The following is a 15,902-nucleotide window of genomic DNA, read 5'->3' as shown; positions in this document are numbered from 1 at the left end:
TAATTCAAAGATTTCTTCCCTTCCTTTTACTTCAGCTTACAATAGAAACCATGTTTCTACAACAGGGTGTAAAAACACGATCTAAAGAAACAAAAGGTTAGATAAATTTACCCGAGACGGCCTTCTGCTAAGGGCTTGGAATCAACAGAACCATATCTGTGTTAGTCTTCTAAATGCTGAAAGAATAAAGGCCCAAGGAACTACTTCTAGGATTCCATTCCAGAAGATGGGAGACAAATGCTGTCAGGCAGGCTCCATCGCATTGTGCTGCCCGCAGTGAAGGCACATGACTAGGAGGAGCTTTTGAGTAGAACAAAGTCAATGTGCAGGCCTAGAGAGAGAGAGGTGGTCCTTCAGGTATGTGGGTCCCAGGCAGTGTAGGCTTTACAGGTAAGCATCAGTACCTTGAATTGAACCTGGGAACATATAAGTAGCCAATAAATTTGTTTTAATGTTGGTATAGTATGAACATAACAACAGGCCTTAGTCAAACAGATAGGAAGCTACATTTATGCCAACTAAAGCTTCCAAATTGTCTTCAAGGGTAGTCCTGCATAGAGTGCATTCCAGAAATAAACTCTAGGGATGAGGATCAATGTAGTCTGCTCAGCGAGTCAAGAAGGGATGGTAATCTGTGAATGAGGTGAAGATTAAAGAAGGTGCTCTAGCAACTGTTGTAGCCTGCTTGTTTATCAGGAAGACTGGGTCCATGAGTACCCTCAAAGTCAGAGCCAAACTACAAGAGAAGCATTACACGTGGCGGGTCTGCGCAAGTTTACCTGGGAAGTATAGTCGGAGACTCCTTCCCCTCTCTGTGAGAACGGATGGTGGAGTAGCAGCAGCGGTGGCCTCAGCAGCTCCATATGCTGCTGCTCATCACCTGCCAGCTTCAGGCTCCCCTTGCTGGCTGAAGAGCTGGAGGAAGCCAGCAGCAGCCATTGCAAATCATTCTTCTAGGTACAAGCCCGCCAGACGTGAGGGCCCCCAAAGACCGTTCGGCGGGGGGCAGCTGCTGCTGTCTCACAGGGTGCCCTGCTTCCAGTGGGCTACAAGTCCCTGGGGAGCTGCTCCGGAGACAGCTGCCGCGTCAGCAAAACTCCATCCACAGTGACAGCAGAGGGATCTGCTGCTGCTGCTGCTGCTCTGACATACCATTCCCCTGCCCCCAAGTTCGCAGAGGAGAACCAGAGCGAGGGCATGTCAGAGCAGCAGCAGTAGATCCCTCTGCAGCAGCAGCCCGTCCTGAATGGTCTTTGGGGGGGCCTCGTGTCTGGCGGGCTTGTGCCTGGAAGAATGATTTGCTATGGCGGCTGCTGGCTTCCTCCAGCTCTTCAGCCAGCGAGGGGAGCCTGAAGCTGGCAGGGTGCGAGCAGCGGCAGAAGGAGCTACTGAGGCCGCCACAGCTGCTACTTCACCATCCATTCTCAGAGAGGGGAAGGAGTCTCCGACTACACTTCCCAGATAACCTTGCGCAGACCCGCCACATGTAATGCATCTCTTGTAGTTTGGCTCTCATCCTCTGATTATCTGAAGACTATTGCTGTCCCATCCAAAAATCAGCTTTTCTGACCAGCATCACCTCTGAATTCATTTTCAGCTTGTTCACTTGTTCATTTGTCCACAGCATTTGGATACTTGCTTAAGACCAGTTCAACTGCTTCTGGAAACTTAGTGAGTGGCAAGTGTAGCTAAATGTTATTAGCATGTTTAGGACATCCAACTCTGTAGCTACAGATGATCTTATTCACTTGTTTAATACAGATGGCGAGAGAATAGAGCTGTGGAGAACACTAAAATTCTCCGCTGATGATTCAGCCTCTTCATGTATGTCTAACTCCCCCAAATATCTCTAGCTGCTGCTTTTGCTACTTTAAACCAATGCTTGTGCATATTTTATAAGCTTAAAAAACACAAACACAAAGGGCAAGACAAAACCTACAAGTTAATTAAGCAATTTTTTGTACTGTTCTGAGTACTTTATATTTCCTTGGTGCTAAGTTGAGGTGTCTTTTGAGTTATTTTTTTCCCATTTGCTTCTGCATGTTGTTATCTGTGGCACATTCCATTTGGATGACCTTTTAAAACAAATAGGATGGGATGCTGTCTTTGACACTGGTATTGCCAGGAATATCAGTTGCACAGTATGGAACGCATCGAATAAAATAGGGACATCTGAAGGTATTTTTTTCCTCTTTCCCCTAGAACTTAGAGCAGTTGATAATATCAATACTGCAATTCGTAACTGTGACCCGAATAAAACAATTGCTGCTCTTATGAAACCTGAGGCACAGTTGCCAGAAGTCTACCCATCTGCTGCTAGTGTGTATCAGACGGAACTCTTCAATCTACAGCAACAGAACGCTGCAGTAAGTTCAGAATGGACGCTTGAATTCACACATAATTTGAAAATAGCATATCCTGTGTACCAAAGCATTGTTGTTTCAAATGGCTAGAAAGTGAAACGATTCTTAAATTGCTGCCGATTTATTGCATGACTGTTTTCCTGATGACTTGGGCAAGTTCACAGACACTTTCCCCCTCCCTAACCTTAAGCACATTTCCCCCCATTTTTTGTGTTTGTTGTTTATAGAAAGGCGTTTTCTATATTGTGACAGTGAGAAAAAAGTAAGTAAAGCTAAAATAAACTGAAATCCAGAGTTTTGCCTCTTCTCTCAGGCTGAGTCAGGCTTCATTTTACAAAGTGTAAAACATAGAAGAATAAGCAGGATTTATTGCTTAGAAATCTTTTTTGGATATTTTGTGTTTCTAATTTTTTAAGAATACATAACCTTGATCTATGCTCTGGCAGGCTTCACAGATTTTTCTTCAGTTTCATGGTTTTATATAATTGTTGGCTGATCAGGATACTTTCAGAGAAGTGAAGGCAAGGAATGGTCCTTTCCTGGAAACTTAGGAAAAGATTATTCCTTAGCCATCAAGGCTGATCCTAAATTTCCTTCAAGAAGATATTTTGATTTAGTAATTTATCTTCCATTTCAGTTATGTTCCTCATTATGTTATCTTGGTATTCCTCTGTTTTGCTCTCTGTTTCCTCCACTTTTTCTTCTGTTGTCTTTGTTATTTTAGCAAGAATAGTACTTTTCCGTAGAAAGAAACAACCTTCTCCCAGAACAAAGTAAATGCAATAGACTTTTATAGATTACTTTCATCATCTCCCAAGTGGGACATGAAACTAATCTGTGTAATCTATGGATGCAAATAGGCCGAAGTGTGCTCTGGTATAACAAGAGGGGAGCTCTTTGCTATTTGGTTAGTCACCTTATCTTTGTTCAAAGGGACAGCTGAGATCATTGATAGGCCATTACCCTGTCTTCACAATTTCAATTTAAAATTTTCTTCTTTCTCCAAACATGGAAGGAAAAATTGGTTTTCCTTAGAACTCCTTAAAATAGTTGAAGCCTCTTATTCTGTCTGAAGAACTGCAACAGTTTGTGAGGAAAGCGTTATATAAAAACACATGTACATGTATCATGAGCAGGTTTCCTTGGTATATATGTAGGTACCATGGTACAAAATATATCATGCATTGGAGTGAACAATGCATCTATGTGTAAACCACCTCTTAAAATCAATGGCTAGAGTTCCTATCAGTTGCTATTTCCATATGTTTTCAGGAGAAAATGGCAACTTGTAAACCAGCAAGGCTTTCAAATCATTCATATCAATTCTATTCTGTTTTGCCCAGTCATACAGAATTATGTGTTTTCTCTGGCTTCCCACTCAACATCACTTCCATCTTGTCTAGGTTCAATTTCAGTTTGTTTCCTTTCAGCAAACTTGACTGCAATTCTCAAGCTTTTGATTGATTGATTGATTGATTACATGTATAGCCCACCCAATCACATCTCAACATAGCAGTATACATTTCAGTGCTTTTGAATTTTGAACTCACTTTCTGAGCACTGAGTCACCTGGGAAAGTGACCCCCTTTTGTGGTCTTAGAAATTAATTTAATCTACAGGTTCTCTTTTAAATATTGCTGGAAATCTAGTTTACTTGCTGATCTGAATATATTTCTATAGAATTTCCTGGCTCATGATGAACTTTCAATTGCTGTGGAGATGCTATCAGCAGTGGTACTACTTAACCAGTCTTTGGAAAGCAAGAATGTTGAAGCAACAAAAACTCATCTCAGCAATCCATCCATTGGTTTTAATAACCTGGAAGAAGAGAATTTACAACGGTAAAAGCTTAGTTCAAGCCTATTACTGACCCACTTCTATGGAGGAGGGAGGGTCACTTTGCATGTTACCAAAATCTTATAGTTTAGGAAACTGCCGAAATCCTAGATGCACTGGGGACATATGGTTATGTATTTCCACCTGTTTAACTAGGTGTATCAAACTGTGTTTTAAGATTTAGTAAACAGATTTAATATTGGGTCCACAAATACTAATAGACTTCAATGATCTCCTTACAGTTATGCTGACACTCTGATGACTATAAAATTAGAAGCTTCATCTCAAGGACAAGAATACTTAAGCTGGAATGATATCCAGAACTGTATTGACATGGTTAATATGCAAGTTCAAGAGGAAAATGATAGTAAGTATTACCAGTGTGGACTACTGGTAAATTATAAGCCAGTTTGGTGTAGTGGTTAAGAGTGGTGGGACTCTAATCTGGAGAACCAAGTTTGATTCCCCATTCCTCTGCTTGAAACCAGCTGGGTGACCTTGGGTCAGTCACAGCTCTCTGAAGCTCTCTCAGCTCCACCCACCTTACAGGGTGATTGTTGTGGGGATAATAATAACATACTTTGTAAACTGCTCTGAGTGGGTGTTAAGTTGTCCTGAAGGGCAGTATATAAATTGAATGTTGTTATTGTTATAAATCTGAGTTTATAATTTGTTCATAATTGTATTTAGTTAATTCAAATATGTTCCTCACAACAGCCCTGTAGAGTAAGATGAGGTAAGAGACATATTAGAGGTTGTCTGAAGGATTTGTGTTGCATTATCTTTGCTGATACTAAGCAGGCCTGATTCTGATGCTTATCAAACAACAAGAAGAAAGTGGTCTCAAACACCGCAATTTTACACGGAGGACCCCGTACAAGGGCACAGTCCTAAGAGACCACTGTATATAAAGTATAAATTTAATATATCAGTGAAAGTGCAAAGTGCAAGAAAATCCCAATCAATATCAAAGCTCTTAATAATATGGCTCAACAAACATATTTTGAAATTATGAACTTAGAGGCTTCAGAATAAAATTAGCTAATTGAGAACAATTTTCTCCCAATTTTTAATTTGAAAATTATTTTAGGAAAGTAAGAAAACAAAAATGCTTGTGAAACATACATTGATAACAGTTTAAGCCTTTAATGCTGGCCTTGTTCTGCACATTCATGTTCATCAGTTACTGACTGGTTCTAGCATTAAATAATGATTTGCATGTGTAAGCACCGTTGCTGATTAAATGCCACAGGTAAGAGGCTTGTGCTGTCTCAGGCATGGCAATTTATCAGTGGGGAAGGTGTTTACAACTCTGCTGTGAATAATCAAATAATATGCGATTGTGTAGGAATCACTTTTGTGTGTCTTATCTCTCAGCAGTTGAACACGGAAGGAAAGCAGACTTTTAAAAAGAAAAGCCTACTTAGCTTATTATAAAGCTGCATAATAAATTAGGGAGGAAATCATTCTGATTTAGATATCAGTATTGAATATTGGAGTATGACCTAGTTACTGTTTTTTTCCCTTGCATTTCTGTCCCTTGTAGCATATTGAATTAACTCATGATAGAGTTGTGTATCGGTTCATTCCTATTCTTTCTTGCTTAGGGATTTTAGCAGTGGGTCTCATTAATGAAGCCATTGATCGTGGAGATCCTACAAAAACACTAGAAGCATTGCTGCTGCCTACGGTGAAGTTCCAGAGTGTGAGGTCAGCAAATGCTCAGCATTACCAAGATGTACTGAAGAATGCAAAAACACTCAAGTGTCAGGTAAAGTTCTCTAGGCTTTTCAAACACGCGATGCCAAAGCTGCCAGGAATTCTTTCCTTCCTCACTTATGTGTATTACCTCTGTTATTAGCAATGGCGTTTGATCAGATAATTTAGTTACTGTACTTGTGTGAATGAAACTGAGCTTTAGGGGGCTTGTAAAAAAATTGTTATAAGTTATATCCTCCTGCTTCTGTAGACATTTCAAATATTCATAGGCTAGCCATTTGGATGCTTTAGTTTCTATGATTAGGACTCGCCTCCTTCTTGCTTACTGGATTTGAGAGAGATGGAATTTCTCCAGTACAAGTAACTGCATTGAAAACATAACTTTTCACAAAGAAATGCCTTGTTAAGAAACTCCTTCATACAACAAAACAGTTGCAGTTCTTTATTTAGAAGCTGTGATCCTCTTCACACATCAGAAAATTTCCTACATGGATAAAAAACAAAATCTAAATCTAGAACTTTGTATAGTTCTTTTCCTATGTATACCCTAGCACTGTTTCCTTGAACTTTATTAGTTACCAGAATATGCACAGTGCTTGCTTTTTAACTTGCCACCTGATCCTCTGGTGTCCCTCAATTTCTGTCCATCAACCCCCACTGCCTCCTCTCATTTTGTGCTCTTGATAAAGCTGTTGGAGGTGAGAGCCCAGTATGGCGCAGTGGTTAGTAAGCTGGGCTAAGATCTGGAAGGCTTAGTTTCCACTCTGTTATTAAGCTTGCTTGATGAAGACCCTAAACCAGTGGCTTTCTCTCAGCCTAACCTACTTTACAAAGTAGTTGTGAGGATAAAATAAGGAAGGGAGAACTGTATACACTACTACGAACTCATTTGGTGAAGGGGGTGGTGTTTTAAAAATGTACTAGATCATTTATGGCAGCACGAGCTTTCAAAATTGTCACAGCAGAATTGATTTAGAATTGCAAAAAAACCTAACCCTTACAAGGGCACATTGTTCAGAATTATCCTTTGAACCTTCTGCTTTATAGCCTTGCTATCTGTCAGTAAGTAAATGACTGTCTCTAAATGTCTGTCTCGTATCTGTCTAGCATTACTCTTCGTAATATCAGAAATAATCTTTCCATCTATTCGGTTCCAGATCATGCCAGCATCTTTGCTTGATGATTGCTGCTTCCAGAAACTGTTTGCTTTGTACTTTTGCATAGGCAGAGCTTCCTTTCCAAGGGATTTACCCCATTGCATTCTGTCTCGGTCACTTTACACAGAGCCCAGAACCCAAACTGCAGCATTTTTAAAGGGCTTAAACTCTTCCTTGGAAGCAGAGGGGCTGATTTTTTTGTCTTTTGAATGCTGATTCACTCATACAGAGTGTTGTTTGCTTTGGTAGCTAAGAAAATAAAAGTAAAAGCTGTATCTGAAGGATGAAATGTTTCAACATGAGGAGTACTTTTAAATCTGGTTATTTTAGTAGTCTTATTTATGACTAATGTTCTTTGTGATTGATTGCAATGACCTTTGGCTATATGCATATGCAATAAATACTATCGTTCATTTGCAGTCTGGCAACCAACAGGAGACTGGGGGTCGGCAGGGACATGGAATGGTGGCCATCAGTGATGGCATGGTGTCACTTCCGAGAAAAACCAAAAAGTGGCATCACTCCTCTCTTAAAATCACTGGTGATTCCTAGAGGTTACTGGTTTTCCTCAGAAGTGACATTATACCATCAACCCCAAAGCTGTTTTTTGCATTTTTCCTGCTACCATTCCAAATGGCAGCATGAAATGAAAGGCCAGGAGCAGAGGATCCTCCACCCCAAGAGAGGACTGGCAACCCTGCATATAGTTTTCCTGGTTATCACCTATGTAGTCTTAAGTGCTCACCTGGATAGTCCAAGCTAGCCCAGTCTTGTAAGATCTCAGATGCTACTCAGGGCCAGCCCTGGTTAGTTCTTGGATGGGGGACTACCAAGGAAGTCTAGGGTTGCTATTCAAAGGCTGGCAATGGCAAATCACCTCTGTTCATCTCTTGCTTTGAAAACCCTATAGGGTCACGTTCCACAACCAAGGGAAAATTACAGGACATTTTATTCCTTAGGAAAGTGATATATAAAAAAGGCTAACAAAAGAAACAGGTGTGTTTGCAGCCCTATAACATAAGTATTGTGCTTGGTTATTTTAAATTTCTCATGGAATCTGATGGTTACTATCCTAAGCTATGCATGCAATACAGATAGTAGCAATGTCATGTAGGAAATGTCCACAAAGAATGGCATCTATTCCTGAAATACTCCATATAAGCAAGGTCACAGGCCACAATATGTGATTAAGTACTGCATTTGTGTTCCACTTTTTTTGAAATGAAAAACATAAGAACCATTAACAGTAAAGGATTTTAATTGAGGCTGGTGCACCAGCAAAGAATATACAACATGCTTTTGAACAGTTTTAGTTTGGCTTAAAGCAGAGTTAGTTTATTGATCCATAGATCATAAAAATGGAAAATAAGCTTTACAAATCTGCTGATCAGCAGCATCAGTTGCACATCATATAGATTGAAGTGGAATAAAGTAGTATAAGTTGTCTAGTTTACAATTCACAGTATTCTTGTCAATTAACTTTTGTTGCCATTTTAAATCTACTTGCATAATAGTGAAACTTCAGGGTAGCTGCTTTTTTAAGCTATTGAAGAGGATATACTTACAATTTAATGATACCATTGTTAAGAAGTCTATTTTTATTTTTTTTTATTCCCTGGGAAAGTGATATATAAAAATGTTTAACACAAGAAACAAGTGTGTTTAACTTGCAGCCCCATAACTTAATATTAGGCCTCACTAATTAGTCAACTGTATTCTTTAGATGACTACACAAATTATAACTTGTATCCATAATACATGTATATTGCTAAAGTTTGGCCATTATAAAAATACAACTCTTAAATAATATTTCATGAACAAACATATATGTACAATTTTGTTGAGTCTATTACTCTCATTCTTCCGGGGCTATTTAACCATGGTGAAATAAGCACTAGTCTTTCCTTTAACTTTGGATGTAAGGAAGTAAAGAAATGGATCAAGGCAGCTGTTCAGACTGCTCAGGCTTAAAGCAATAAGGTAAAAAAAATACAAATTGTCTCTAGCACTGCGGTAGTAATTCACTTGATGAGCAATCAGTATGATATTACTTGGCGTGTAACAAACAGCAAAAATACTAAGGATGAGGAGACTGACTTTGATGTACCAGAGCCACTTCTGTTTGTAAACTTTGAGTGTTCGAATAATTGAAACATAGCAGAAAATAATAATACAGAGGGGAATCACAAATCCAAAGATTGCCAGAGAGATGAAGTAATAGAATTGGAAGGGTGATGCAGTTTCACCGTCACTATGAACATCGTGGCAAGTAAAAATATTTAGTTGATCCAGATAATAAGTTTGCTTCATTAAGCTCAGAGGCAATAGGTATAAGAAAACAACTGTCCATATCATCCCACAGGCAAATGTTGTCAAATGTTGCTTAGGCAAAGTCCTGTATGTGAATGGATGAACAATGGCTACATAACGGCTGACGCTGATGCAGGTGAGGAGTAGAATGGAACAATACATGTTACCGTAGAAGACCACAGTCATAATTCGACACATTGCTTCTCCAAATATCCAGTTATTTCCATTGAGGTGATAAGCGATTTTGAATGGCAGCATAACACAGAACAGAAAATCTGAAATAGCTAAGTTTGTGTAGAATATAGCAGTACGAACTGATCTCATTCTGAAAAACAGCATCCATAGCGTGAGGGCATTTGATGGTACCCCTATTAAAACAACAGTTAAATATACAGCTGGTATCAGCTTTGTGCTCAGTGAGCTGGTAAGATACTCCATTGTGGTATTGTTTACTTTCAGTGCCGAGGCCACAGAATACACATTTTGTTCGTTGTGGCTGGTCTTTGTCGGGCCTTCTAGGGCAGAAAGAGGGATTTCCTCATGCTTGCCTTGTTGGGTGCCTCGAAAAGTCTTGATGACATGAGATGTATTGCCTTGACAGTCCAAACTGCTGCTGTTGCACTTGATTTCTAAAAGTTAAACAAAAACAATTAAAGTGGCTGAAATGCAAGCTTGAAGACAACAATGAATAGTATTTCTTCAAATATGATATTGTAGCAGATTTTGCCTCTGCAAGAAAATCCCTCGTATGTAGGTTTCCTGTACTTGAGAAGTGAAGGAATCTCTTGTGTGCATTAATTTTTAAAGAGAAAAAGTTATTTTCCTTATAAAGTTGGTTGTCATGCACCTCATGACTTGTTACCCTTAAAAAAAAAAGATAAAGGTGCAAGCACCGAGTCATTACTGACCCATGGGGGGACGTCACATCACAATTTTTTCTTGGCAGACTTTTTACGGGGTGGTTTGCCATTACCTTCCCCAGTCATCCACACTTTACTCGCAGGAAACTGGGTTCTGATTTTACTGACTTCGGAAGGATGGAAGGCTGAATCAACCTTGAGCCGGCTACCCAAACCCGGCTTCCGCAGGGATTGAACTCAGGTCATGAGCAAAGCTTGGGCTGCAGTACTGCAGCTTACTACTCCCCAGTCCCCAAAAGTCCAACTGACTGAAACCTCACTTACTGTTTGTTTACTTAGAAAATATGTCATGCTTTCAGAGACCTATTTAATGTGGTTCACAAGGTAAAACCAGGACAAACTATGGTAATAAAAACAACAGTATAAGAAATTATGAAAAATAAATAAACCATCAAATCAAGGCAATGGCATGAAAACAGCATGCAAATATTTTGTAGCCTAAAAGTGTTTTAAAAGTCACCGAGGCACCTCAAAGCGAAAGGCTCTGTTCTAAGGACAGAGGAAGATGCGGCTAGACAGGCTTTGCTGAGCTGTCTCTGGTAGTCATAAAAAACAGATCCCATTTTCATTTGGACAGGTAGGCTGGAGTTTCTAATCAACACTCGAAAGAGAGAGAAAATTGTATATGCCCAGTGAACCAGAAAGTCAGTGTAGCATCACCAGACAAAGCCTCCTCCTCATCAGCTAAACTCTCAGATCACCACACCACATAATAGTAAAAATAGAAAAGAGTCCACTAGCACCTTTAAGACTAACCAACTTTACTGTAGCATAAGCTTTCGAGAATCACAGTTCTCTTCTTCAGATGCATGTGATTCTCGAAAGCTTATGCTACAGTAAAGTTGGTTAGTCTTAAAGGTGCTACTGGACTCTTTTCTATTTTTGCTACTACAGACTAACATGGCTAACTCCTCTGGATCTATATGACCACATAATAGTGAAATTATCCCGTCTTGAAATTCTCATATTGAGATTAAATTACTTGTGTATTAACACAAAAGTAATACTGAATATCATTCCTGTGAGTGAACCTACAAGTATTTCCTCAGTACTTTACTACTGTTTTTGTGCTAAGTGCTTTTTCACTGTATATAAAGAGGTTAACGTTTGCAGGCCTGTCCTGGGCATTAATAGACCCCTAAGAGGTAGAAATTGCTAATAAAAATGTTATGTTATGAGTGTGTCATTAAATCAATATTTTGCAACTTCCTCACTTTTGCATATTGAGTCTCCATCCCCCCCCCCTTCATTTTTATAGGGGACATTGCTAAATGATTTAATGAAGATGCATGTGTTGATAATGAAAATCATATGCTTTTTTGCCTGTCAAAATATTGTTATGGAATTTTGCTTACTTTCAGGTTGTTTAATACTTCAGGATATAATTAACTTAAAGAATTTAATGTTATTTATATCTCATGTTTATTCCATTATCAGTCCCAACTGTATGGGCTTTCAGGAGATCTCCTATCTAGGCAATGACCACACTATTACTTACTTAGCACGGCAGGGTTGCTACACATCATGTACCTTCCAACTATACATACCAATTATGGATGATACGAACACAATTTTAATTAGGTTAATTTTGCCAATTATTTTAAAAAGTATTTAGACACACAGGACACAGTATATGAATATCTTACCTTTCTGGCATAAACTGGAGGACAGGAAGAGCAGTCCACTAGTTAACAGGAGCAGAATTTTCATTGTGGCAGTTCAAAGTTTTTAAAAGTGTATTTTCGCTTGTCTAATGGTGTCTTAAAGCTAACTTTAGCAAAGTAGTGCTCAGAGCTTCAGATCTGCATACCAGAGTCATTCTGTGTATACTGAGCTTGAGAAACCAAGCTAGTTTTTTTGTATAGAGAAGGGCGTGACACAGCTATATGTGGCAATAGGCATGACTGTTTAAGCCTTCAGCAGCCCCACAAGAGATTAGTTTCCTTTCTGCATGAACAAATTAACTCTTGAACTGCCATAAATTGGGAGGCAGGGGGAATTCAGTTGTTTAGGAAATCTCACGATTGAGGCTATGGTTAGATGCTACTGCCCTTATGCCTAGCTGAATAATATGTAAGTAATAATAGATGTGTGTAAGGGGAGTCCTTCAGCAAGATGAAATAACTGAAATTTATGATAATACACAATTATATTCAAAGCTCTGTATAACTTTGGGAGGAAAGATAAGAATATAAGATATTTGAAAAATAGGCTTGTAGCACGTAGAATTGGTCTGATGTGGTCTTCCTTGGTAGTGCTTCTGCAATTAATAAATCAGAAAAATAAACACAGGGAGGTTATGCCAATTTTATGTACGTGAACTTTTCTAAAAAAGATTTCCTAGCAGGACTTATGATGACTGCTAGCTTATTCTTTGAGATACTGAATTTTGAAAGTCATACATGCATTTTACCTTATAATTCCTTATAATGGCACTAAATCAGAGAAAGATAGAAAAATTGGAATAATATCTGCACAGGTGGAGGTTTTGAAGCTGGAATGATATTTAGTTCTTCCCTGAAATGGGAAGAGTAGGGACATACGGTTTTCAGGCCTAATAGTTGGTGCCTGCCGTGGTGAACAGTCTGGACAAGCCACCTTCTGTGAACGTCAAGAATTTCTGTTGGTGAATTTCTGGCAGAATAAAAACCTATGTATGTTATGTCCCTTATGCTGGTAAATTAAATGGTAGTTGTACCTATATTAAACGGGGTCTTTGCCCCAGCACTAGAAAAGGAGTCTTCTAAGAAATCCAGTGCAACTGAAAACATAGTAGAAATCTAAACACCTAACAGTAAAACTCTACTACAGCCTTGTCTCCCAAGGCTTCTTTCTGCTTCTGATTGTAGCAGCCTAAAGATACTGAGCAGGAAGTCACTTTGTCCATCCCTTGGTGCATGCTTGCTAAGCAAGAAGTTCTCCACTGAGCGCCAAGCTACAAGTGACTCCTGACATGAGGAGGACACATGTCAGTTTCCCAAAGGTTTTGATGGCAAGTGCAGGCAGCTTGTCTGACTGCCGCTGCCACCTTAGCTCCTTCCCAGCCACTGGGGGCTGGAGTTTGCCAAGGAATTCACATCGATAACACCATAAAACCCATCCAGCTTGCAGCGCCTGCATAGAGATTGCTAGTATTTACTACATACGATTATTACAAGCCAGGGAACTCACCTTCTGCCGGCCCAAGGGAGCCCCTGGCAGTTGCTGCTGCTCCAAGCCTCCTTACACTGTTTTGCCGCTGACTGGCAAAGCTACTGGCAGCCAGGACTGTAGGGAGTGCTTTGCCAGCAGCAGTACACCCTTTCTGGCTCAACTGTTTTCTTCCTCTGACTGGCCTATGAGAGCCCTCCTCCTGCTGGATCCCGCACAGCTCTCCAGACCTAGACAGGGCAGGAGGGGAGCCACAGAGGCTTCCTCCAGACAATGAGGCAGCAGCAGGCAGGGCCCACAAAGGCTGGGTGGGCTGTGGCAGGGGCAAAGCAGGCACAGGGACAATGAGGCGGTGGCAGGCAGGGCCCACAAAGGCTGGGTGGGCTGCGGCAGGGGTGAAGCAGGTGCAGGGACGATGAGGCAGTGGCAGGCAGGGCCCACAAAGGCTGGACAGGCACAGGGCGAGTGAGGTGCAGGAGCTAAGCAGGCATGGGGCGGGCAAGGCACGGAGCGACCCAGGAAGCTTCACCACTGCTGCCAGCAGAACGCTCCCTACAGTCCCAGCTGCTGGAAGCTTTGCGAGCCAGTGGTGAAACAGCGTAAGGGGGCTTGGAGCAGTGGCAACAGCGTAAGGGGGGGTCCCTTGGGCCGGCAGAAGGTGAGGTTGCTGCACCTCGCTGCCACCGCCCTGGCTTGTAATAATCATATGTAGTAAATACTAGCAATCTCTATGTGTGCCTCCAACTCTGCAAGTTGGACAGGTTTTTATGGTGTTATCCAGGGCTTTTTTTCAGCGGGAATGCGGAGGAATGGAGTTCCGGTACCTCTTGAAAATAGTCATGTGGCTGGTGGCCCCGCCCCCTGATCTCCAGACAGAGGGGAGTTTAGATTGCCCTCTGCGCCAGCTGTGACCATTTCCGCCGAGGGCAGTTTAAACTTTAAAAAACTCCCCGCTTTGTTCCAGCTGACCCAAAGTGATGTCATTGTGCGGTCCTGAGTTCCACCACTGAGTTCCACCACCTCTTCCCAGAAAAAAAGCCCTAGTGTTATCGATGTGAATTCCTTGGCAAACTCCAACTCCCAGTGGCTGGGAAGGAGCTGAGGTGGCAGCAGCAGTTAGACAATTGTGATTATTAGCATACAGGCCAAATTCTTGTGAAAATAGACAAGATAGTCTAACAAAAATGTTACCGCTTCCCAATATGAAAACCATCCAACTGTATTTTAAAGTCTGACCTAGTGCGCTGCCTGCCCACCCTCTTTGGATGACGTGGCTTTTTATTTGTCCTCATTCACGTTTCCTTCTGTTGGAGAAATTGTGAACTTGTCAGGCTACATTTCTTCCGTGACGTTGACTCATCTTCCTGTGCATATTGTCGTTTGTTGCAATATTTTTCTCTTTTCCTCAATAAAATATCTCAGATGTCAAATAAAACTCTTTAGCATAGCAAAAAAGATGGATGTGTCTTTCTTTTCAAATAAAGTAATAGAATTGAAAGGGTGAAGTCCAACACTGTAAGAAATGACTAAATTTAGGCATAAAACTTCCACACAGCCATTTAAACTCTCTTCACCACTGTGGAGATAACGAGCTGGTAGAAGTTTAGATTAGCCTGATATTACTGGAGGTACATTAAGGATTGCAAAAAAGTTTTTATCAACAGAAGTGCATGTTTATAATCAACAGAAGATCAGACATCAGGAAACTTCTAATTCTGAGCTGCATTTCTTTGTCTCCTCAATTAGGAATCTCATGATGATTCATCACTCCTGTGGCTTGATGAAATACAAAAAGGAATTGATGATGCCAACAGAAACTTGGAAGATGCCTCAAAACGTAAGCACTCATTTGAACCTCTTAATTTTGCTTGTAACAAAGATTAGAAGGCTTCCTGTCCTCCCCCCTTACATCTCAGGTGCACATGCCCAAAGGAACTTGGGCAGTTCAGCCATGGCTTTAGCATTTTGCTCCTAGCTCTACATAAAGCCCCAAAGTGCAGCATGCAGAATCCACATGAGTCTGAGGAAATAGTCTGGACCCTTTTGGAGGGAATAGTGGCATGATCCCCCTTTGATTGGTCCCATGGAAACTCTGAAATCAGGAGGACTAGTGAGTTAAAGGGAATGCATTCTCTGCCTCACAAGGAAGACCAAATAATCCTTATAAATTTTGAATTAGCTAGACATTGTACTTGTACTTTGTTTTCTAAATTCTGTAGTTTTCTTCCTTAGTTCTCTTATTTATATGTCTGTGAATGCTTAAAATAAACTTTTAAAAGTTGGATCTTAGTCTTGAAATGTCTGAACCTTCTTCCTCCACCGGCCTACTGCTCAGTTCACTCTACAGGAAAAGTTGAGGATGGAGAGGCAGTTGCATCCTTAGGGGCAATGGTGAGGCTGGTGTCTCGGCAAAGAGTACACAACAAGCAAAGTGATTGGTGTCCGGG

General features: G+C 40.6%; 2 protein-coding genes across 2 annotated transcripts in view; one reads left to right on the top strand and one right to left on the bottom strand.

Annotated features, from left to right (window-relative positions):
• The window catches only part of IQGAP2 (IQ motif containing GTPase activating protein 2), a 197,749-nt gene that overhangs the window by 118,698 nt on the left and 63,149 nt on the right, over positions 1 to 15,902 (top strand). The window contains exons 10-14 of the mRNA XM_054986150.1: positions 2,203 to 2,366; positions 4,044 to 4,204; positions 4,442 to 4,566; positions 5,807 to 5,970; positions 15,202 to 15,292. Coding sequence (XP_054842125.1) covers positions 2,203 to 2,366; positions 4,044 to 4,204; positions 4,442 to 4,566; positions 5,807 to 5,970; positions 15,202 to 15,292 — 705 coding nt within the window. The remainder of the gene's footprint in view (positions 1 to 2,202; positions 2,367 to 4,043; positions 4,205 to 4,441; positions 4,567 to 5,806; positions 5,971 to 15,201; positions 15,293 to 15,902) is intronic.
• Positions 8,316 to 12,114, bottom strand: F2RL2 (coagulation factor II thrombin receptor like 2). Its single transcript, XM_054986151.1, has 2 exons — positions 11,952 to 12,114; positions 8,316 to 10,014 (listed from the first exon to the last, which is right to left on the bottom strand). The coding sequence occupies exons 1-2, from the start codon at positions 12,013 to 12,015 to the stop codon at positions 8,945 to 8,947; spliced, it is 1,134 nt and encodes a 377-aa protein (XP_054842126.1). The 5' UTR covers positions 12,016 to 12,114; the 3' UTR covers positions 8,316 to 8,944.

This window comes from Eublepharis macularius, chromosome 8, assembly GCF_028583425.1.
Source record: "Eublepharis macularius isolate TG4126 chromosome 8, MPM_Emac_v1.0, whole genome shotgun sequence".
Classification (NCBI taxonomy): domain Eukaryota; kingdom Metazoa; phylum Chordata; class Lepidosauria; order Squamata; family Eublepharidae; genus Eublepharis; species Eublepharis macularius.
This window is presented reverse-complemented; position numbering and strand designations above follow the sequence as displayed.

What these genes read in the sequence shown, in the direction of transcription:
- F2RL2 (XM_054986151.1), bottom strand. Translation starts at nt 12,015, where the DNA reads ATGAAAATTCTGCTCCTGTTAACTAGTGGACTGCTCTTCCTGTCCTCC. An exon ending in CTCCAGTTTATGCCAGAAAG is followed by an intron (nt 10,015 to 11,951) that starts GTAAGATATTCA and finishes TTTAACTTTTAG; the next exon opens with AAATCAAGTGCAACAGCAGC.